The sequence below is a fragment of the Phoca vitulina genome, unplaced genomic scaffold (genome assembly GCF_004348235.1).
Source record: "Phoca vitulina isolate PV1807 unplaced genomic scaffold, GSC_HSeal_1.0 scaffold23, whole genome shotgun sequence".
In the NCBI taxonomy this organism is placed as follows: Eukaryota; Metazoa; Chordata; class Mammalia; order Carnivora; family Phocidae; genus Phoca; species Phoca vitulina.
In genome coordinates, this window is record NW_022589726.1 from 7,235,124 (window position 1) to 7,259,851 (window position 24,728).

General features: G+C 38.2%; 1 protein-coding gene across 11 annotated transcripts in view; it reads left to right on the forward strand.

Moving 5' to 3' along the window:
- GRIP1 (glutamate receptor interacting protein 1) overlaps nucleotides 1-24,728 on the forward strand; it is a 659,234-nt gene that overhangs the window by 516,062 nt on the left and 118,444 nt on the right. For all 11 annotated transcript variants that reach the window (XM_032420901.1, XM_032420895.1, XM_032420897.1 and 8 more), the window contains 2 exons: nucleotides 1,105-1,180; nucleotides 3,489-3,634. In XM_032420901.1, coding sequence (XP_032276792.1) covers nucleotides 1,105-1,180; nucleotides 3,489-3,634 — 222 coding nt within the window. The remainder of the gene's footprint in view (nucleotides 1-1,104; nucleotides 1,181-3,488; nucleotides 3,635-24,728) is intronic.

A 24,728-nucleotide genomic window follows, 5' to 3' on the forward strand; every position in this document is an offset into this window, starting at 1 on the left:
TCATACTTATCAGATACTGGCAAACTAGGGACCACCAAGTGGGCAGCCATGATGGTGATGTATAAAGAAATCAGGTCAGATGCAGAATAGTTAAGAAAGTGGAGATGTCCAGCCTGAAGAAGATGAGACTTAGCAGGTGTATAATCACTGTTTTCTACTTTCAGAAAATGTTTCTTATAGTAGAGAGCATCCATTTTTGTTTCACTGCTCTAAATAATAGAGCAAGGACCAGGAGATGAAAGTTGAAGGAAGACAGATATCAGATGAATAATTAGAAAGAAGCTTCTAACACCCCTACGTGTCCAAATGTGAAAGGGCTGCCTCAAACCTAATAAGTAGGCCAACTGGTGGGTCTCAAGAAGAGGTTGGGGAAGCACAGATTATGGAAGTTTTACAAAGGGGTCCTGGATTTAGAAGAGAATTTATAAAAAAAAAATACCTTCCATCTTGAAGTTTTTCTGTTTCCAAGAACTCTTGAGCATAAATTGTCCTTATACAGAACTAAAATCTCCATTTAAGCATTGCAGTTTTTTTTAAATAGTCTGTCAAATTTGCCCCCAATTTTTTGAACAGCCCAACTTTAATGGAACGCACTCAGCCTCTTGAATTTTTTCTTTCTTGTTTTAGATACTTACATAGTTTTTCCCTCTTCAGTGTTTGCTTCCTTTATGTCAGGTTGTAGACCTACTCACCTGTATTATAGCCCAGGTTCATTGGCCCCCGGTATACCCACCTGCACTTTGTTCATAACGGACTGTTCTAATTAGGCTAGTACTCGTAAGTAGTTCATGCTCTTGTGACACTAGTTGTTAAATATTTTCTATGTCACCCTTGAATGCAGCCATATATTTAGGGACAGGTGGAGACGTTGTGACTCCAAAAGCGTATTCTATATAAAATGAGTAAGATTTTTGGAAAAAATTTACACGTTTTCCTCTACACATTAACAAAATGTACTTTAGTTTCTCGGCTGGCATTTTGTAAGTGATTCTTTTTAACGGAAGCATTGCTAAGCTGTATTTCTTTCTTTCTTTCTTCCTTTCTTCCTTTCTTTCTTTCTTTCTTTCTTTATTTCTTTTTCTTTCTTTTTTTCTTTTTTGCTAGGAGGAGCACATGACGATAGAAATAAATCTCGTCCAGTTGTAATAACATGCGTTCGTCCTGGAGGACCTGCTGACAGGTAAACTTCATCTCTCTGTGTCACTATCCAAATAGATTAAACAAAGCTGGGGAAAGCAAATATGTTGGAATGTGAAAACTGAAATTGTTTGGGCTGTGGAATCAGAAGAAAGAAAGTTTGACCCCAGACTCGACACTGAACTACCCTCCGTGTTTGGCAAGTGACTTAACAGTTCTGAGCTCAGTTTCCTGCACTGTAAAATGTAGATAACAATACCTACCTTTCAAGGTCTTCAATTTCATCAAAGACTGGCTGATGCCTTGCAGGGGACCTATCATGCAGTAGGTACTTAATAAAAGGCGGCTGGCTTTTTTTAAGGCAGGCACTTTACATGCATCATCTTCAGTTGCTAATCTCCTAATCTGGAAAGATAGGTGGTGGCATTTTGATTGTGACTATTATCCACATTCTTAGGATTATTATTACCTTTTGATAATGATTATATATGTCAGAATGGAAGTGACTTTTTTTTTTTAAGATTTTATTTATTTATCTGAGAGAGAGAGAGAGTATAAGATGAGGAGAAAGGTGGAGGGAAAAGCAGACTCCCCGCTAAGCAGGGAGCCCGATGCGGGGCTCAATCCCAGTCCTGAGATCATGACCTGAGCCGAAGGCAGACGCTTAACCTACTGAGCCACCCCAGCACCCCTGGAAGTGACTTTTAATAAAAGGGAAGGAGCGTTGTCAGTGTCTAGAGCTATCTCTTCCTTACTGATTTGAATATTTGAAAGGGCAGCTCCTTTAGCTTTCACATCATAAACATGATGGGGGGGGGGTTCCTAAGTAAACTCACAACTTAGCTGTCTCAGGAGATACTTGTCTTTGTATTAATTTCCCACAGCAAAAGTCGATTCCATAAAGGCAGAAAACCACAACTCCTGCCCTTCGATATTGCTGAGGGGTAGGAGAAAAATGCCCCGATTACCCCTGATTCTGTACTATGTTTCAAACAAGGATACAGATTTTAAACCTTCTCTTAGGCAATAGAAATAGTAATAATACATAGTATTAATTGAGCATGTAACCAACCACGTGCCAGGAAATGTCCTAAGTGCTTGGCAGACATTATTTTATTTTATCCTTACAACTGCCTACTAAATGAAATAATTTTTATCCACATTTACAGGTGATAAAACTGAGGTGCAGTATGGTTAAGTGACTTGCCAGCTGGCTTATACATGGAAGAGTTAGGATAAGAATTCAGGTTTATTTTCCTTCAGAACTCATGCTGTTACCTTCCTTTTCTAAAAAGTTTGTGTTTAATATAAAATAAGATACTGGTTTCTCCCCTGTGCTATAATATGTTTGCCTTTGCAGAAGATAATACAAAGTCAAAATTTTTACAGACATCTTGCCTTTTTCCTTTCTTGGGCTTCTCTTATGAATTATTCTTCTGGAAGTAAATAAGAATATTTTTGTTCCTTATTAATGTTTAGGTTGAGATTGACAAAAATGTCAGAAGCAGGCCACTAGTTTGTGAGCAACATATAACCAATTTAATTTCGGATGAAGTGGAATCTAAAAATTTAAGATAAAAATTTAGTCAAAATTCTTAGAGGATTATCTAGGTGAAGGATATTTAAGAGATTTTTATCCTTTTAAATCCTAAACTTGTAATCCCCGTTTGATTTTCTCATCTCCATGACCCTCCCTGAGGCAGGGAGACTATGATCTGGAAGGCTCCTTGGCTATATTTTAGTGGTGTCCCTCACGTCCTGAGGTATCTTCTTCTAGTGCCTGGAGCGTCTGTGGTCACAGCAGAAAGAATAGTATTTCCCTGTCTCATAGGGAATATGAGACTGAATCAATTTAATGATTGCCAAAATGGCCTGATAAATCAGTAGGGAAATTTATAGACTAGGGAAATTTTTCACCAGTGCTCCCTGTCCCACTTGCTTTCACCAGTAATAAATTGAATGGAATCAGCTGGCTTTTCTGCTCACCTGGCTTTGGAAAACTAGGTAAATGCTACTTTCTGGGCTCTAATAAATCAATTTGAGACATTTTGGCAAAAACCTAGAAAAGCAAAAACTGTGTGTTTGGTACTTTTGCGCTCCAAGAGTTAAGTGTGGGTGACTTGGTGGTTGACTAATGTGCAATTATTACCTTATTACTGACACTCATATTGTAGCAATTTTCTGTTCAGGGTTACCTCTCTCATCTCTTACTATCACACTCGATGCTTAAAAGGAAATGCAAATAGGATGGAGGGCTGAACCCGTGAAAGAACTGCTTTGGCTAAGTGACCATTAATGCTAAACCACATTAGGTTACGCTAATGAAGACCATTTCTCTGTTCTCCCTTCAGAGAGGGCACCATCAAACCTGGCGACAGGTTGCTCAGTGTGGATGGAATTCGGCTTCTCGGAACCACACATGCTGAAGCCATGAGCATTCTTAAACAGTGCGGACAAGAAGCAACACTGCTGATAGAATATGATGTCTCAGTGATGGGTATGTCAGAGTCCTGAGGTGGTGCTCACTAAGCTCTAGGTCATGTCATTGTCCATCCCTGATAAACCACTCTGGATTAAGAATGGACTGTTCTGTCCTCCTGCAACAGACAGAATTCCATCAATACTATATCATTACTCTGTTGGGTTCAGGAAGAGGAGGTGAGTGGTACTTGTCAGCGATTTAGAGTTCTTGTGTCAATAGCTTCTATAATAAGGTCCTATTCTGTCAGAGTGTTTCACCTAGCTCTCAGTTCTTCTGTGTGGATTACCTTTGGGCAGCAAAATATTTTCCCCTCCAAATCACAAAAATAGTATTATTAACTTAAGGGCTGGTACTTTGTCTTTTACTACATGGAGACTAAGAAAAATAGGAGGTGTCTTTCCTTCTTGTAACTTCACAGTAGGAAGCTCGCTCCTCAGAATCAATAGAAATTACCAAGCATTTTATCATTAGATTTAGGAACAAAAAAAGAAAAGGGGACAGATAGAATCATTGATTAAAATCAGTGAGAATCATTGATTAAAAGAAAAATACTGTTGAGTGTAGTGTTTGTTTTTTTTTTAAATAGAGTTGACACACAATGTTACATTAGTTTCAGGTGTACAATATAGTGATTTGACAAGTTCGTATGTAATGCTGTGCTCACCACAAGCATAGCTCCCATCTGTCACCATAGAAGCTACTAGAGTACCAATAACTATATTCCCTATGCGTGCCTTTCATTCCCATGACCTATTCATGCCATAACTAGAAACTTCTATCTCCCACTCCCCTTCACCCATTTTGCCCACCCACCCCCACCTTTTCCCCTCTGGCAACCATCAGTTTGTTCTCTGTATTTATAGGCCTGATTCTGCTTTTTATTTATTCATTTGTCCGTTTTTTTTAGATTCCACATATGAGTGAAATCATATGATATTTGCCTTTCTCAGTCTGACTTATTTCACTTAGTGTAATACCCACTAGGTCCATCCATATTGTCTCAAATGGCAGAATCTCATCCTTTTTTATGGCTGCATCATATAACACACCTTCCTTATCTATTCACCTATCAATGGACACTTAGGTTGCTTCCATATCTTAGCTATTGTAAATAATGTTGTAATAAAAATAAAGGTGCATATATCCTTTCAAGTTAGTGTTTTTGTTTTCTTTAGGTAAAAACCCAATAGTGGAATTATTGGACCATATGGTATAGCAATTTTTAATTTTTTGAAGAACCCCCATTCCAAAGCACCAATTTACATTCCCACCCACAGTGCATGAGGATTCCTTATCTTCCACATCCTCACCAACACTTGTTATTTCTTGACATTTTTATTTTAGCCATTCTGACAGATGGTAAGATGATATTTCATTGTGGTTTTGATTTGCATTTCCCTAGTGATTAGTGATGTCGAGCATCTTTTCATGTGTTTGTTTGTATCTGAATGTCTTCTTTGGAAAACGGTCTATTCAGTTCTTCTGCCCATTTTTAATTGGATTGTTTGGTTTTTCGGTGTTGGGTTATAGAAGTTCTTTACACATTTTGGATATTAACCCTTTATCAGATATATCATTTGCAAATCTTCTCCCATTTAGTAGGTAACCTTTTTTTGTTGTTGTTGATGGTTTCCTTTGCTGTGTAAAAGCTTTTTATTTTGATGTAGCCCCAATAGTTTATTTTTGTTTTTGTTTCCCTTGCCTTAGGAGACCTATCTAGCAAAATGTAGTATAGTATTCTTTCTTTCAGTAATGCTTCCAATGGAAATTAGTTCTATTTCTACCCTCACAACTATAGTAAAACTTGGAAGATATACTCTTCTGGATTTTAAATGTTACAAGAGAGCCAAAGTTTTGTGTAATGTTAACTAAGGCATAAAAATTATGAGATAATGAATTGGAACTTAAAATTGAAACTAAATCATGTTGTTAGTACTTCTTACAATTATCAGACGTGATTATCTGACTGGATTTTACCTGTAAGTTTTATACTGGTGAAATGTAGCAGAGATAAAGAGACTATTCTATAACTGCAAACTCCTTTATTTCCCACTCTGTATGATTCATGTAGAACAGTGTTGCTTGAAAGTGTTAATATGTCTACTGGCCTGAAATGTTTTAATGAGGTATGAGGTTTCTGAAAAGATTTAAAGTATGAGATTTAAGGAGTTCTTAGCAGAATAAACCGTATAATATGCCCTTGAGATGGAAAATTCAGAAATAAATGAACTTTCCTCCCTCGTCTATCTTTCTCTTATATCCTCTCCCTCCTTCTTTTCTTTTTCTTTCTCTTTTGTTATATAGTTTTGAATTATTTGGAGTTAGGTGATTTGGGCTCTGTTTTCACTCCACTGATATCTAGCTGTTAATTTGGACCATGTTACTTATTTCCCTGTGCCTTAGTTACCTCATTTGTCAAATGGGGACTAGCAAAACCTATTTTAAAGTTAGTTGTGAGTCAAAATAAAATTATACAGTAAAATATATTTTAAATGATGATACAATATATTATTAACATTAAGCATTGAAACAGATGTTTAACATATTTAATCATTCATTCAGTCCACAAATATTTATTGGGCTAAGTGGCAGGTATCAAAATACAGGAGTCCTGTAAAAAAAACAGACTTAGTCCCTGCCCTTATGAAGTTTGCAGTAGATGGGGAGGACAGACAGTAAACAAGAACTTGATCAAACAAACACTCATGAAGTGTGATCATTACCTGCTATAAAGGGCATGAACTGGATTCAGGAAGGTACAGGTGAGAGTTAGCAGATGCCAATAAGGTAGTCAGTGAAAAGGTGACATGTGAGCTAAAACCTGAAGGCTTAAAAGGAACCAGCTCCCAAACTGAAGACAATAGTCTATAGGGCCTGAGCACTCTACCTCAAAGAGACATCTCCCATGGGGCTGGACACTGCTTCAAAGGAAATTCCTCCATGTTCCATTATTGCCAGAGTCAGGAGGGGATGGCGTGACCTATCTGTCTGCCTTCACCCCAATTCACACATTCTGAATGATGTTTGACAGTTTCCACACTTCAGAGTTCTCAAATAGCCCCCTAATACAGGGGAAAGTGGGCCATCAGGAAGGAAACATATTAAAAAGTCTCTAAGTTGCTAGATATAAGATCAGTATACAAAAATCAGTTGCATTTCTTTATACCAGTCAAAAACAAAGTTAAAACTTTAAGATACCATTTATAATAGCAATAAAAAGGAATAAATATAACAAAAGTTGTGTGTGCCCATTACATAGATATAGATATATAGATATGGATATCGGCATATACATTAAAAAATACTTAAATGAAGACCTATGTCACATTATTGAATGGGAAGTCTTAATAACTAAGAGATGTCATTTCTGTCAAATGCATCCATAAATTCAATTCTATTCAAAATCTTAAAAGGATCTTTGGGGGGACCTTAATAAGGTATTTCTGAGATGTACATGGAGTAAGAAAGGTAGGAGGAGGAAAACAGCCAAAATGTTTTTGAAACAATAGGAAAGCAGAAAAACTTGTTCTACTCAATATCAAGACTCATTCTAAAATGGTGCCGTTAAGTCTATGTAATATTAGCCATGGGATAATAAAGAGATCAATGGAAGAGAATGGAATACCTAGAAACAAACCACTGTGGATATGGAAACAAAGGTATAGTCTTACATCTGTTGGGAAAGGTTGAACTAGTCACTATATGATGCTGGGTCAATTAGTTAGCCACATGGGAAAAATTCTATTAAATTCCTACTTCATACCCCACTCAAAAATAAATGCTGTGTTTCCATAACCATTTCCCAATAAAGTGCTATTACAAATAACTGGAATGAATATCCTTTTACCCAAATCTTTGTCTGTATTTCTGATTTCACTGAAGTATGTAGTTCTTATTTAAATATTTGGCATGTCATTCTAAATTGTCCTCCAGAAAGGTTATACTATTTTATATTACTACCAACAATGTTTTAAGTGTAATTACCTCACCAGAGCTTGTCAACATTGGATATTATCGTTTTTAATCTTTCTGATTTGTTAAGTGAAAATTGCATTTATATTTTAATTTACTATTAAAAAATTTCTAGTGCAAGTGAACATTTTTTCATATGACCACTAGCCAATTTCATTTCTTATTGTATGCTTATGTCCTTTATTCATTTTTCTATTGGATATGCTCTTAATTTTTTTATTGGTTTGTATAAACTATATATTAAGGACATTCCTCCTTATCAGTTTCTTGAAAATTGTCAGTAGTTTATTTCTCCTTTTGGACATATTGAAGTTTTTTTTTTTTTTTTTGATTCAGCATTTTTCTTAGAATTTAAATATTTTTTTTCCTAAATAGTTACCTAATATCCCAATCATTTAATAAAGAATCTATCACATATCCACTGATTTTTAATTTTTTTAATCATATATTAAATTATTAAATATACTAACCTTTACATGGGGCTAGTTGTTCTGATCTCTGTAAATGGTTTCACACCATAATTCAGGATCAGACTTTTGAATAGAAGTCTTAGCATAAGAGCTCTTAATTACCATAAAAGGACACACATTTATATCTGGAAAAATTATCTATGTACTACCTCTGTTGTATTATTCTAAGCCTTGTTAACTTTGTATAGCAAATGAGCAAACTTTGGATTTTTCAATTTCTTTTTTTTTTAATTTCTTTTTAAATTCCTTTTTCTCTCTTTTCTTCTTTTCACCTCTCTTGTACCCACTTGCTTACTGTCTCAACTTTTTCTCTCCCACTCTGTTCCTCACTGTCAATCCTCCACTCTTCCCCCTTTCCTTTCCAGCCACCCAATTCTTTTTCATGTTCTGTTCTCAGTTTCTCACTTGTCAGTACTACTCTATTCTGTCTTACTTGGATGTTTTTCTAATATTCCCTATAGTCATTATCTTTTTTCTCTTTTTGTCTTTCTTGCTTTTTTCCATTCCTGTTCTCCTAATTTGGGTTAAGATAGGATTAGGTATCCATAAGGTCAAATAATTGAGAATGACAATTTGAGGAAAGGGAAGTAAAAAGGGTGCCTTAGAATATGGGATACTTTCAATAACAATTGTTCATCAAATATTAATGGAAACTTTCTTTTCCCTTTTTTGTAATACTCTTTCTTTTGCAACTTTTGGAGCTTTTCTTCCTCAAAAGGAATAAAATGAGTTTTTACACAACACAGCCTGTTTACGCTAAGAGGCCCAATTAGCATTTCAAACTCTTTGTAAGTAAAATTCCCATTAAAAAATAGTTTACCACTATGTTTTTTGTGAAAAAATTGTTAACATTCATAGAATTAATATTCAATAAACCAAAAAAAAATATCAAATTTTTAACAGGATCTGAGCAGAAAAGGATTTTTTAATGGGAAAATATTCAGTCAACCAGAACTTTGGTACCAAAGACACTGATATTTTCTTTGTTGAATATAAGAATTAAACATATTCTATATCCCTTAAGACTTTAGGTCAGGTACTGGTCTAAAGATTATCAATTCTTTTAATACATAATATATTCATCAAATCCTAATGGAAAATGTGTTGAGATAGGCATTAGATTATATCGATTCCTATTTTGTACCTTTTACCAATCTCCCTTGATCTTAGACTCAATGACTTCATTTGTTTGTATAATCTTTTCCTTCTATAAAATACGAATATTGATATTTACCCTATTCAGCTCCTTAAGATACTAAAGTCCTCAATAATTAAACATTTTTTTTCCAATGATTTCTTTAAATTTTATTATGTTATGTTAGTCACCATACAATACATCATTAGTTTTTGATGTGGTGATCCATGATCCATTGTTTTCATATAACACCCAGTGCTCCATGCAGTACGTGCCCACCTTAATACCCATCACCGGGCTAACCAATCCCCCCTGCCGTCTAAAACCCTGTTTCTTTCTCAGAGTCCATAGTCTCTCATGGTTCATCTCTCCCTCCAATTCCTGCCCCCCTCATTTTTCCCTTCCTTCTCCTAGTGTCCTCCATGCTATTCCTTATGTTCCACAAATAAGTGAAACCATATGATAATTGACTTTCTCTGCTTGACTTATTTCACTTAGCATAATCTCCTCCAGTCCCATCCATGTTGATGTAAAAGTTGGGTATTCATCCTTTCTGATGGCTGAGTAATATTCCATTGTATATATGGACCACATCTTCTTTATCCATTCATCTGTTGAAGGGCATCTCGGCTCTTTCCACAGTTTGGCTATTGTGGACACTGCTGCTATGAACATTGGGGTACATATGGCCCTTCTTTTCACTACATCTGTGTCTTTGGGGTAAATACCCAGAAGTGCAATTGCTGGGTCATAGGGTAGCTCTATTTTTAAATTTTTGAGGAACCTCCACACTGTTTTCCAAAGTGGCTGTACCAACTTGCATTCCCACCAACAGTGTAAGAGGGTTCCCCTTTCTCCACAACCTCTCCAACATTTGTTGTTTCTTTCCCTGTCCATTTTGGCCATTCTAACTGGTGTAAGGTGGTATCTCAGTGTGGTTTTGATTTGAATTTCCCTGATGGCTAATGAAGATGAACATTTTTTCATGTGTCTGTTAGCCATTTGTATGTCTTCTTCAGAGAAGTGTCTTTTCATATCTCCTGCCCACTTTTTGACTTGATTATTTGTTTTTTGGGTGTTGAGTTTGAGAAGTTCTTTATAGATCTTGGATACCAGCCCTTTATCTGTAGTGTCATTTGCAAATATCTTCTCCCATTCTGTGGGTTGCCTCTTTGTTTTGTTGATTGTTTCCTTTGCTGTGCAGAAGCTTTTTATCTTGATGAAGTCCCAAAAGTTCATTTTTGCTTTTGTTTCACTAGCTTTTGGTGGTATGTTGAAAGAAGTTGCTGTGGGCGATGTCAAAGAGGTTACTGCCTATGTTCTCCTCTAGGATCTTGAGGGATTTCTATCTCACATTGAGGTCTTTCATCCACTTTGAGTTTATCTTTGTGAATGGTGTTAGAGAATGGTCGAGTTTCATTCTTCTGCATGTGGCTGTCCAATTTTCCCAGCACCATTTATTGAAGAGACTGTCTTTTTTCCATTGCATGTTTTTTCCTGCTTTGTCAAAGATTATTTGACCATAGAGTTGACGGTCCATATCTGGGTTCTCTGTTCTGTTCCATTGGTCTGTATGTCTGTTTCTGTGCCGGTACCATGCTGTCTTGGTGATCACAGCTTTGTAATATAGCTTGGAATCGGGCAACGTGATGCCCCCAGCTTTGTTTTTCTTTTTCAACATCTCCTTGGCGATTCGGGGTCTTTTCTGATTCCATACAAATTTTAGGATTGTTTGTTCCAGCACTTTGAAAAATGTCATTGGAATTTTGATCAGGATGGCATTGAAGGTATAGATTGCTCTGGGTAGCATAGACATTTTAACAATGTCTATTCTTCCGATCCATGAGCATGGAATATTTTTCCATCTTTTTGTGTCTTCTTCAATTTCTTTCATGAGTGTTCTGTAGTTCCTAGAGTATAGATCCTTTACCTCTTCGGTTAGGTTTATTCCGAGGTATCTTACGGTTTTTGGTGCTATTGTAAATGGAATCGTTTCTCTAATTTCTCTTTCTACAGTTGCGTTGTTAGTGTATAAGAAAGCAACTGATTTCTGTGCATTGATTTTGTATCCTGCCACATTACTGAATGGCTGGATGAGTTCTAGTAATTTGGGGGTGGAGTCTTTTGGGTTTTCCACATAAAGTATCATGTCGTCTGCGAAAAGAGAGAGTTTGACTTCTTCTTTGCCAATTTGAATACCTTTTATTTCTTTTTGTTGTCTGATTGCTGTTGCTAGGACTTCTAGTACTATGTTGAACAACAGTAGCGAGAGTGGGCATCCTTGACGTGTTCCTGATCTTAAGGGAAAGGCTCTCAGCTTTTCCCCATTGAGGATGATATTCACTGTGGGTTTTTCATAGATGGATTTTATGAACTTGAGGAATGTTCCCTCTATCCCTATACTCTGAAGAGTATTAATCAGGAAAGGATGTTGTATTTTGTCAAAAGCTTTTTCTGCATCAATTGAGAGGACCATATGGTTCTTCTCCCTCCTCTTATTAATGTGTTCTATCACATTGATTGATTTGCAAATGTTGAACCACCCTTGCATCCTGGGGATAAATCCCACTTGGTCGTGGTGGATGATCCTTTTAATGTATTGTTGGATCCTATAAGCTAGGATTTTGTTGAGGATTTTGGAATCCATATTCATCAGAGACATCGATCTGAAATTCTCCTTTTTGATGGGGTCTTTGCCTGGTTTGGGGATTAAGGTAATGCTGGCCTCGTAGAATGAGTTTGGAAGTTTTCCTTCTGTTTCTATTTTTTGAAACAGCTTCAGTAGAATAGGTATTATGTCTTCTTTGAATGTTTGGTAGAATTCCCCAGGGAATCCATCAGGCCCTGGACTCTTGTTTTTTGGGAGGTTTTTGATCACTGCTTCAATCTCGTTACTGGTTATTGGCCTATTCAGGTTGTCAATTTCTTCCTCTTTCAGTCTTGGCAGCTTATAGGTTTCCAGGAAGGCCTCCATTTCACCCAGATTGCTCAGTTTATTAGCATATAGTTGTTGATAATAAGTTCTAATAATTGTTTCTATTTCCTTGGTATTAGTCGTGATCTCTCCCCTTTCATTCATAATTTTATTAATTTGGGTCCTTTCTCTTTTCTTTTGGATAAGTCTGGCCAGTGGTTTATCGATCTTATTAATTCTTTCAAAGAACCAACTTCTAGTTTCGTTGATCTGATCTACTGTGTTTCTGGTTTCTAATTCATTGATCTCTGCTTTAATTTTAATTATTTCTCTTCTAATGCGTGGCTTAGGCATCGTTTGTTGCTTTTTCTCTAGTTCTTCAAGGTGTAGAGTTAGTTGGTGAATTCGGGATTTTTCTGTGTTTTTGAGTGAGGCTTGGATGGCTATGTATTTCCCCCCTAGGACCACCTTTGCAGTATCCCATAGGTTTTGGACTGATGTGTTTTCGTTCTCATTGATTTCCATGAATTGTTTAAGTTCTTCTTTGATTTCCTGGTTGACCCAAACTTCTTGAGCAGAGTGGTCTTTAGCTTCCAAGTGTTTGAATTTCTGCCAAATTTTTTCTTGTGATTGAGTTCCAGTTTTAAAGCATTGTGGTCTGAGAATATGCAGGGAATAATCTCAGTCTTTTGGTATCAGTTGAGACCTGATTTGTGACTCAGTATGTGGTCTATTCTGGAGAAAGTTCCATGTGCGCTCGAGAAGAATGAGTATTCTGTTGTTTTAGGGTGGAATGTTCTGTAAATATCTATGAGGTCCATCTGATCCAGTGTATCATTCAAAGCTCTTGTTTCCTTGTTGATTTTCTGCTTAGATGATCTGTCCATTGCTGAGAGTGGAGTATTGAGGTCTCCTACAATTAAGGTATTGTTATCAATATGACTCTTTATTTTGGTTAACAGTGGGCTTATGTAGATGGCTGCTCCCATGTTGAGGGCATAGATATTTACAATTGTTAGATCTTCTTGTTGGATAGACCCTTTAAGAATGATATAGTGTCCTTCTGTGTCTCTAATTACAGACTTTAGTTTAAAATCTAATTTGTCTGATATAAGAATTGCTACCCCAGCTTTCTTTTGAGGTCCGCTGGCATGGAAGATGGATCTCCATCCCTTCACTTTCAGTCTGGATGTATCTTTAGGTTCAAAATGAGTCTCTTGTAGGCAGCATATGGATGGGTCCTGTCTTTTTATCCAATCTGCAACCCTGTGCCGTTTTATGGGAGCATTTAGGCCATTCACGTTGAGAGTGATTATTGAAAGATATGAATTAATTGTCATCATGTTGCCTGTGAATACGTTGTTTTTATAGATTGTCCCTGTAAATTTCTGTTGTAGATCACTCTTGGGGTCTTTCTCCTTTTATAGAACCCCCCTTAATATTTCTTGCAGGGCCGGCTTGGTGGTCACATGTTCTTTCAGCTTCTGCCGGTCGTGGAAGCTCTGCATCTCTCCATCCATTCTAAATGAAAGCCTTGCCGGATAAAGTATTCTTGGCTGCATGTTCTTCTCATTTAGTACCCTGAATATGTCTTGCCAGGCCTTTCTGGCTTGCCAGGTCTCTGTGGATAGGTCTGACGTTATTCTGATGTTCCTCCCTCTGTACGTAAGGAATCTCTTCCCCCTAACTGCCCTTAAGATGGTTTCCTTGGTTCTAAGATTTGCAAGTGTTACTATTACATGCCGGGGTGTTGGCCTGTTTTCCTTGATCTTGGGAGGGGTCCTCTCTGCCTCTAGGACTCGAATGTTTGTTTCATTCCCCAGATTAGGGAAGTTCTCAGCTACGATTTGCTCAAATACATCTTCTAGTCCTCTCTCTCTCTCCACTCCCTCTGGGATTCCAATTATTCTGACATTGGAACGCTTCATGGTGTCACTTATTTCTCTGATTCTATTTTCATGGATTCTGAGTTGTTTTTCCCTGGCCTCCTCTTTTCCCTTTTTATCTATTATATTGTCTTCCAGGTCGCTTATTCGTTCTTCTGCCTCAGTTACCCTAGCTGTTAGGTTATCTAGATTGGATTGGATCTCATTGATAGCATTTTTAAGTTCTGCCAATTTAGCTTTCATTTCTGCCCTTAGAGACTCTATGTTGCCATTAATTGATTTCTCCATTCTAGCCATTGTCTTCCCAATTGCTAGCCTGAATTCCATCTCCAACATCTTGGTTATATCTGCATCCATTTGTAAATCTGCAGCATAAGTCATAATCTCTGAGTCTTTTCTATTTTGGGGGCTCCTCCTCCTAGTCGTTCTGTTGATGGGTGTTTGAGGGAATGTATACAGTCCAAATTATTGACCAGAACCCAAGCAAGATGCACCTGTTTTCTTGGGACCTTAGGGTTGCTGGCCTCTTGTTTTCCCAGCCTGTCTTCTGGGGGAGGGGCCTGCCGCGCTGTTACTCAGGCAACCCTGTTTGGGCGGAGTTGCCCTGCGCCCCTGTGGCGGGGGATGGGCTCAGCAGGAATCAGTTTTGGGGGCTTTTGTTCTCTGGCGGCTTTCCCTGGCGGCTTTCCGCGTCTCCTCCGCGAGTCAGAGCAGAAGAGACCATTTCCAACCCTCTGCCTCAGAGCAGAGAGACCTCAGTCTGTTCTTCAGTGAGCTCTCCAGGCCACACCATCTCCGTTTCTGTCCCTGCTGCTATAAACTGCAGCGTCCTGGGTTGTGCGCCCCTCTGCAGCGCCCCCAGTCCTGCCTCCGGGTCAGGGCACGTCTCTGCCCTTTGTGCTTCTAAAACCACCAGCTGCCCCCAGATCGCACGTGCGACCCCGCCACTGAGGGTTTCCACCCCGGGGGCTGCCCTAAAGTCCTTTCCCCGCCGCTACCGGTCTGCGAATCTGTGCCCCGTCCCCAGCAATCGAGGCTGTCACTCACCAGGAGTGTAGGATCCCCAGGGCCAGGCACCTTCCCGCTGCCGTTTATCCTCCGATATCTGCCCACAGAATCACGGCTCTCCGCTTCGTACCTCAAAACCAACCACCTGTGATATTCTGTTTGTAGAGATCCAGATCTTCTTACATCTCAGGCTGGTTTCGTGGGTGCTCAGAGTGGTCTGGTAGATATCCAGCTCAGTTCCGGGGACCTATTGAAATAGGGTCCCCTACTCCTCCACCATCTTTCCTTCCCCCCGATAATTAAACATTTAAAACAAAAAGACATTCATTTTTAAAGGAAACTAGGAAATATTTAGCAATACAAAGGAAATAAATTTATGAAAGAATGTATAAAACTCAAAGTTTATGGGCCTCTATTCAGATACCTTCCTATCACTCTTAGATAAAGCTAAATAGATGCAAAAATTGCAATAGAAAGCCTAAGGTCTTAAATTGGGAAAATGAGGAGCAATGACTCAACAGTATAGAAGGACACCATCAAGTACAAATAGCAGAGACCTAATGTAACCTAGCATCAGAAGGGAATTTATTAGCCTACAAAAGTCAGGAGTCCAAGGTATATCCTGGCTTCAAACACAAGTTCAATAATGTCATAGCATTCTGCCTCTCCAGTTTCCTTGCCTAGAAAAGGCTCTCCTTTTGGCCTTTGGCTCTCCTTTAGGCCTGATGGCCCCAGCAGCCACAAGTTTATATTATCTTTAAAGTTTATGATGCCAGAGAAAGAAATGAGACTAGATCACCCCGAAAAGATTCTTAGTGACTTAGCTTGAAGCAAATGCTGACCATTACACTAATCACTATGTCCAGGGATATAATATACTCTTTACTCTTTTCGTAGGGGAGGCAGGAATGTATGTTGAACAGACCCAACAGAATGAGACAGAAAAATAGTGCTTCCCCAAAGCAGATGGTGTTGACTTGATGAAAGTTAATAGATGCCCTTTTGAGGACATATTTTAATGTTAAATATTATATTCCCACTAACATGAGTTATATTCCCTCTAATATGAGAGTTTCCCTTGCTGCACATCCTCACCAGCACTTCGTATTCTCAGTCTGTTTCATGCTAACTCTTCTATTGGTTGTGTAGTGGTATCCCACTTTAAGTTTAATATACATTGCCTCAGTGAATAACCATGTGGAGCACCTTTTCATTTGCCAGTGGGACATACTTGTTGCATTGATTTTACTTTTAGTACTTTTATTTATTTATATACTATTAAAAGTATGACACATTGCATCTTAGAAGAGTGTATCTATAATCGTAGATATAAATATTGATTTTATTTATATACTATTAAAAGTACACAGATTATTTCTAAGTGTGTGTGTGTGTGTGTGTGTGTGTATGCATACAACCATAAATCTCAACTCTGGAATCAGATATATTTTTCAGTAAATCTCAGAATATATATGTCAGCAAATTCAGTAGTCTATTTAGGAAAACTATTGAAACTATAGATTTTATTAATCAAATTGAATTTAGCTGTGGTAAAATTTTAAGGAAAACATACTGAGATAAGGAAGACTGTGAGAAGAATGGGTTTAGGGGAAAATTAAGAGTTTAGTTTTGGATGTTACGTTTAAGAGGTCTGTCTATCATCCAAGTGATGTGTGGAGTATGCAGTTGGGTATTTAAGCCTGGATTTCCCTGCAGAGGTTAGGGCAGGGGATAGGAATTTTTAAGTCAACAGCACAGATATGGATCTTAAAATCATGAGGCACCATAGTGGAGTGAGAAAGAGAAAAGAGGACTGAGCTCTGGGGCTCTCCAAAAGTGACAAGTCACAGGTCAGGAGGGTAAAGAGGAACCTGTAGAATAAGTTGAGAAGGGGCATCCAGTGATGGAGATGGAGAACCAAGGCAGAGGGTTGAGTCACAGAGGACAGATGTTTTCCTTTGCAAAATGGCGGTAATTATACTACCACACTCAAAAGTTGCTGTGAGAAGCAAAAGAATTAATACATATGCAGCATTTGGCACATAATATGTGCTCAGTAAATATGAACTACTTATTTAAAATGTTTGTAGAAAAAGCACCCCACTTTATTATTGTTGAAATGTATTACCAAACAACTGGGTCTGAGAGCTCTGCTATTGGAAACCAAGTAACATAAAATACATGGAGAGCATGAATATCTGAAAACAGTGACTTCATTAAATGTAGTGTCTTTTGAAGTCAAACAAACTTGGATGAGTCTTGGCTCTCTGTTGACCTTGGACAAGTTATTGAGCCTCTCCAAGCTTCAACCTTCTTATCTCTAAAATAGGGATGAGGGGAGGGGGGAGGGGGGATTGGTTAGCCCGGTGATGGGTATTAAGGAGGGCACGTACTGCATGGAGCACTGGGTGTTATACGAAAACAATGGATCGTGGAACACTACATCAAAAACTAATGATGTAATGTATGGTGACTAACATAACATAATAAAATTTAAAAAATAAAAAATAAAAAATAAAATGCAGAAAAAAAGTATAGGTTTATTGGATCTTGGCTATGCTTTGCATTTCATTTCTTCAGAATATCAAGATTAAGATATAACACTTCACCAGTAACTTCTGAGTCACAAGTACCAAGAGGAAATTGGCCACTATTTGTACGTTCTAATTAGTTTCTTCCAGATGATCTCGATGTACTGGAAACTGAGTTTTTCAAGGGCTGCTAGAAGTATTTATGACACACATGCTTCTTTGTGGGAGACCAGCATAACCTCCACTTCACAGACAATTTCATAAAGAGTTTTCTACATAAAAAAGTCTAATTTTCAAATGGCAACAGCCATTTATTTGGAATGTTATTTTTCTAAGATAAAAGGTAGATTTCCTTATAACTTTTTTTATCTAAAAAAATGAATTTTTGCAGAATACTCTTATTCCTACTCATCTAGTTCTCTCTTACGTATTCAAACTCAGAGCCACTTGTCATATGTTTATGGACACAAAAGAAGTGGGGGAGGAGAGAGTTACCTTAAATTAGAAAAGGTATGTTTTTTATTTTATATTACTAGATTATAATAGATGTGTTTTTAACTTTACTTTTATATTATAGTACAAGATGCAAATAGGAAAGTGCTGAAATCTTATTTTTACACCTTGTTGAATTTTCACTCGTATATTCTCCACTCAGGTCAAGAAATAGAATATAACTGTTATCACCAAAAACTCCACTCTGTCTCCACCCAATCACTACTCCATCTCTTTCCTCAGTGTAACCCCATCTTGACTTCATAAACCGTAAATTTATTATTTTCCTGATTCTTGAACTGTATATAAATGGAATCATATAGTATATTTCTTTGGCATTGGGTTTCTCTTATCCAACAGTATGTTTGTGAGGCGCACTCCTACTGTTACCTGTAACAGCAATTCATCTTTTTAATTGTCATTATGTATTCCATTATAACAATAGATCACAATTTAGCCCTTCCTGTTGATCATTTGGGTATTTTCCAGTTTATACTCTTATAAATAATGCTACTATGAACATTCTGGAATATGTCTTTGAGTGAACATATATATGCATTTCTCTAAGGTTATGCCTAGGAGTGGAAATGCTAGGCCATAAGTTACATTTATGCTCAGCTTTAGTAGATAGTGCTAAACAGTTCTTCAAAGTGGTTGTACCAGTTTTCATTTCCATTAACAGTTTTGCTTCCTTTCACACCTTCACCAGCACTTGGCATGGTCAATCCTTTTCATTTTAACCATTCTGAGAGTGTGTGATGGTATCTCTTTGTGGCTTTAATGTCTATTTCCAGATGAATGAGGATGTTGGGCACCTTTTCATTATTGGCCATCTGGATATCTTCCTTTGTGATGTGTTTGTTCAAGTCTTTTAATCCATTTTTTTCTTCTGTTAGGAAACTCTATCATTATGAATTTATGTGAGTTCTTTGTACATTATATATACAAGTCCTATTTTAGGGTTTCAACCCTATATAGGGTTACAAATTAACCCTAACTACTACATGGAAAATAAATGCCAAAATTGGTAGATTTAAGCTGTAGCATTCCAAGAAACTGCTTGGTTGCTTTTTGGAAATGTCCTAAGATTTAGACATACAGAAGACTAAAGGAGGATGTAAAATTCCATCTAGTTTGTTCTACCGTATTCATCTACCAAATCCAATCTTGTCATTGGATTTTAGTCCTATATTAGTATTAGCTATTTCTATATAGCAAAATGTTCGTATTGACTAGTGCTAGGGAGCAAAATATCACAAACTAGTGGCTTAAAACTACAACTATTTGTCATCTTACGTGTTTGGCAGAGTAATAGAGATGCGAGCTGAGATGTTCAGCCTAATTCAGCACGGCCCACTCTCGGTCCCTCTCATCTGAGCCACTCTTGATTCCCCATTCTGCTCCCTACTGGGCCTGCCTTCTCATGCTTATTACACCCTGATTCTTCCCTTGGGCTTGACAGTAGATATGTGCCTAGAAAGCTCATCCTGAGTAAGTTAGTTTTTAGTGTCTGGGTCTCTAAAGTAATGTGGATAGTCTGATTTTAGTGTAAGAGGTACTCATTCACATTTTTAAATAACTCAGTAACACTAACATAAGAACATAAAATACTGCAGAATATCAATCAGGAGTTCACTCCTTCTAGGAGTTCAGTGTTATATTAGGTACTAAGGAGATGGGTGGTGGTATCAGAGTAGGAATAATATAGGTTAGCAATTTAATATCTACCTTTTTGACAAGAGCCCATTTTACTATATTTTAGGTGATATCTATTGTGATAGACTCAGAAGGGTCTTTTAAGTATTTTGGACCGCTATTCCTCACTTGTGACATGAGGGGACTAGACCACATCATCTCAAAGCTTCTTCCAGCTCTAAAATTCTGGGTCTTTGAATTTAGTAACTTCTCATGAAAGATTTAAGAAGTTATTACCACTTCTTTTTTTTTAAAGATTTTATTTATTTTTTGACAGAGAGAGACAGCAAGAGAGGGAACACAAGCAGGGGGAGTGGGAGAGGCAGAAGCAGGCTTCCCGCCGAGCAGGGAACCTGCAGGACTTGATCCCAGGACTCTGGGATCATGACCCGAGCCGAAGACAGATGCTTAACGACTGAGCCACCCAGGTGCCCCGTTATTACCTCTTCTCTTCTCAATGATGTAACTCCAAAGCAGAATACTATAAACGAAAATAGTTTAAAATAGCATTTAACTGTAGTTCGAACTGAACTAAAATGGTTACAGCTAAAACACTATCTAAAAAGGAAACTTGGTCATTTCCCTTGTTAATCAAAACAAACCCAGCAATCTCATTGACAATTACGATTTCTCTGAGATTTCTTCCCCGCATGTCTATAATAGGCATCGGGCCAAGTTGCTACTGTGAAGCCATTATCTGCAAGAATCTTGATCTTGGCATTCTGAGACATTAATAAATTAGTGGAAAATGGGTTAAATTCCCTCAATTTTAGATTGAATATTATGCTTCTAAAATTAAACATGTCCCTTAAGGGGAAATTAGCTCTTTAATTTTAGTGTGTTTTAGAAAAATGAAAAACTGACTGAATTCTGTCAGGGGAAATCTCTTTGCATGGTTTCTTTAAGGTCATGTACATCTATTAGGTAGACCAGAATTGCACTTCCTTTTAAAAGGGTAGCAGGGCGCCTGGGTGGCTCAGTTGGTTAAGCGACTGCCTTCGGCTCAGGTCATGATCCTGGAGTCCCAGGATCGAGTCCCGCATCGGGCTCCTTGCTCAGCGAGGAGTCTGCTTCTCCCTCTGACCCTCCCCCCCTCATGCTCTCTCTCTCTCTCATTCTCTCTCTCTCAAATGAATTAAAAAAAAAAAATCTTTAAAAGGGTAGCAGATAAGCACTTCTATCGATCACAAGGTCAGTTCTTGGCCATTTTTTTAAAGTACTACCCAAGTACTGATCAAGATTACTTTTCTCTGTGATTGGATACTAATTTTTTAATTCCTTGCTGTCAGATGAGCACCAAACCATCTTTTACCGGGGAAAAACTATTCTTCTTTGTATCTTTTCGTATCTTTATACTTTCTGTTAACCCTTACATATAACTATAGGCGATAACTTCCAAAGAAACAGAAGACCACAAACTCCCTGTGAGACATGAAGCCTCTTTCCTCCATATTTTAGTTACCTTTGTTCAACAGCATCCACTTCAGTGCCTGGTGTATAGTAAAATTATTATTTTTTTAGTATTATTTATGGTATACTAATAGGTGTTAAAGAATCGGGTCGACTGCCAGCAGTCATAAATATGTAGGGAATAAACTATATTTCTACTTGTCTTTGCGACCATGATGCTGAACATGGCTACCAGATGCCACTGTCAGTTATCACTCATGAGGGTGCATTTGCTCCATATGCTAACACCCACTGTAGCCCCCTGCCTTCTAGATCTTCTCTATGATCCACAATTATGATAGAAACTGTCCTGAATCTGTCTTCATGAAGTCAGGAGGTCAGAGCATTTTTGTAAGGACCCTCTGGTTTACTTTAAGATGACTGAAGAATTTTCTACTGTTAATTCTCAGAAGCAGATTGAGATCAAACTTTTCATACAAATTTCCTTTAGAAACATACCAATACCCAGCATCTTCTCTCTGTAGAGTCTAGTTCTCATCACCTGAAGGTGTTGTGTTGGTAGTAAAATAGGAAATAGGGGCGCCTGGGTGGCTCAGTCATTAAGCGTCTGCCTTCAGCTCAGGTCATGATCCTGGGGTCCTGGGATCGAGCCCCGCATCGGGCTCCCTGCTCCATGGGAAGCCTGCTTCTCCCTCTCCCACCTCCCCCCCCGCTTGTGTTCCCTCTCTCGCTGTGTCTCTCTCTGTCAAATAAATAAATAAAATCTTTTTTAAAAAAAAAAGGAAATAGAAAAGCCAGAAGGTTTTCACCTGATCTCTATGAGGACATTACTACCGGGCATTAATCCCACTCGAAATCACTGTAGCATCTAATGGAGTAATTCACAACAAACATCAAATGACTGCTGAACAGACCACACCTCCTACAGAATTATTTTATTTTAAAACAAGTAAAATGCAAAGAGCCGTTCCAAAATTCTTCCCTCAATCTCTTTACTTTTCCTGCCTCTGAACATACTCTCTTCGTAATGTTATCATCTAGTCCGACAATTGCCACCATCTTTATTTGGACAGCTCCCCACCTGTTAGCTATAACATAAAAGTCCAAAGTCTTTATTCCGAGACTCAGGCTGGGCCCAAGCTTTTCCTCACCTACCTTTCTAGGTTTGTTTTTTGTTGTATCCCTGGAAAATCCTGTGCTTCATGAGCCACACTGGATATTTAATAATTTGTGAACAATGTTTTACCATTTTTGTGTGTTTCCTCATGACTTTCATCCCACCTGTACAGTGTAGTGATTAAAAGGACTCAGGTTTGATTCCTGGCTCTGCAACTTACTAGGTGTGTCACCTTTCTAAGCCTCGGTTTCCCCATCTGTAAAACGAAGATTAATCAGGGGCGCCTGGGTGGCCCAGTCGTTAAGCGTCTGCCTTCGGCTCAGGTCATGATCCCAGGGTTCTGGGATCGAGCCCCGCATCGGGTTCCTGGCTCCGCGGGAAGCCTGCTTCTCCCTCTCCCACTCCCCCACTTGTGTTCCCTCTCTCGCTGTGTCTCTCTCTCTATGTCAAATAAATAAATAAAATCTTAAAAAAAATGAGGATTAATCATAGCAGCTCGTTCCAATGGTTATTGTGGTGATTCAAGTTGTTAATACATTTTTTTAAATTTTATTTTATTATGTTAATCACCATCCATAGATACCCTTGGCACACATAGAAATAAAAAACCTGCTTTCATTATTGTTGTTATTATTTTTGTTGTTCTGTGAGCTTTCTCACTCAATTACAACCTTTCAACTCTACTTCTATTTCTTGAAGCTAGACCTAGCAAATCCAGCCCGCAGCAATCCCTCTGCCATCCTAACTTCTATATCTTTTTTATGCACCTCTTTATAGTCTTTATGCCACGGAGTAGAGTAGTGTAGTTGTCTATGTGTGTGACTGTCTCTCTTCTATGAGACTGAAAACTCCTTGAGGGCAGGGGCTATTTCATACCCACATTGTATCCTCTGCTCTGCCCTATTTATCTCTTGGTTGACTGAACACATGAATGAACAAATAAACAAGGAGTAATTCACGTTAAGCCTGCCTTTCCCCTCAATTTAATAATATTCAAAATAACTTCTCATGTGTTGAGAACACTTTTAGTCTACAGGGCACTTCACAATCCCTATCCTATTTGATCCTCCTATTACCTCTATTAAGCCATGTTTTTTGAGAAAGCCTGAAAGGATTATATTGACCATGGGAGTCTGACGCTTTCTGATTAATGCAAGATTCTACCCGACTTCTACAATAATAGGTCAGTTCACACTAAGCTAGTAAACTCATTTGCAATTTAAGTGGACAAATCAAAACATAGGCTTCATGATCATTGCACATTTAATGTTTAATGCTGAAGAAATATTTACATTTATAGAATATTAGATAGGAACTTTGCAGTTAATGTTTGCATATCGTAAGCAACTTTTTTTTTTTAAGATTTTATTTATTTATTTGACAGAGAGAGACACAGTGAGGGAGGGAACACAAGCAGGGGGAGTGGGAGAGGGAGAAGCAGGCTTCCCGTGGAGCAGGGAGCCCGATGCGGGGCTCGATCCCAGGACCCAGGGATCATGACCTGAGCCAAAGACAGATGCTTAACAACTGAGCCACCCAGGCACCCCCCTAAGCAACTTTTTGTTCCTTCTCAGGGAACACACATGAGACTGACCTTAAATAAGGTCTTTCCCCAAGGGCACTGCTGTTTTTTTACAGAGCTCCTGCAGCCACAGACTAAATATTCCTAATCTCTTCCTTGTGGTACAAAGAAAGAATCCTTCATTCCAGGTTTCTCATCACCTTTTGGTGGGACCTATAGGTTCAAGACTAAATCAAGGATGTTAGAGTTATCATTATTGTTTTTATATGCCTTGCATTGTAGGAAATGAAGGATTTTGGCTGTTTTAAAAATTAGAAATCTAACGCACATTATTTGCCTGGATGACATGATTTATAAGTGTCAAAGTCAAAGTTCAGCCTTTAACATCATATATGATGCTAATGCTGTTCTTAGCAAATTATAGTAATACTAACTGCCATTTACTAAGTACTTACTCTGTTCAGGGCATTTTATAAACATTATCTCGTTATGTTCTTACCTTCAGAGGTAGGTGTGTATATATCCCCATTTCAGGAAACAGAGAAAATAAAATAATTTGCCTAGGTAGAGTATAACAGAGCCAGAATTCAAACTGTTAAGTCTGATTCCAGAACTTTGCTTAAAGCCATTTAACCAACAGAGCAGTCTTAATGCCACATTTATATGATAATTCCTAAAGCTCAATGTTGAGAACTGAACTTGACTCCTGCCCCTGGCCTGTTCCCCCATCTTCCACATCTCAAGTGGTGGTGCCTCCAGCCAAGCGAGTTCTCAAACCAGAGCCCTGGCTCATCCTTCATTTTCCCTCACCCTGCTTCCACCCAGCCGGTTCTTCTCCCTGCCATCACCTGGCTTGTTCCATTTAGCTCTCCACGCACCTGTCCTTGCCTCTCACTCATAGATGCAGTGAGTCCTCTGCATCTTGTCCTTTCTCTGTCAGTCACTTCTCGGCTCCTC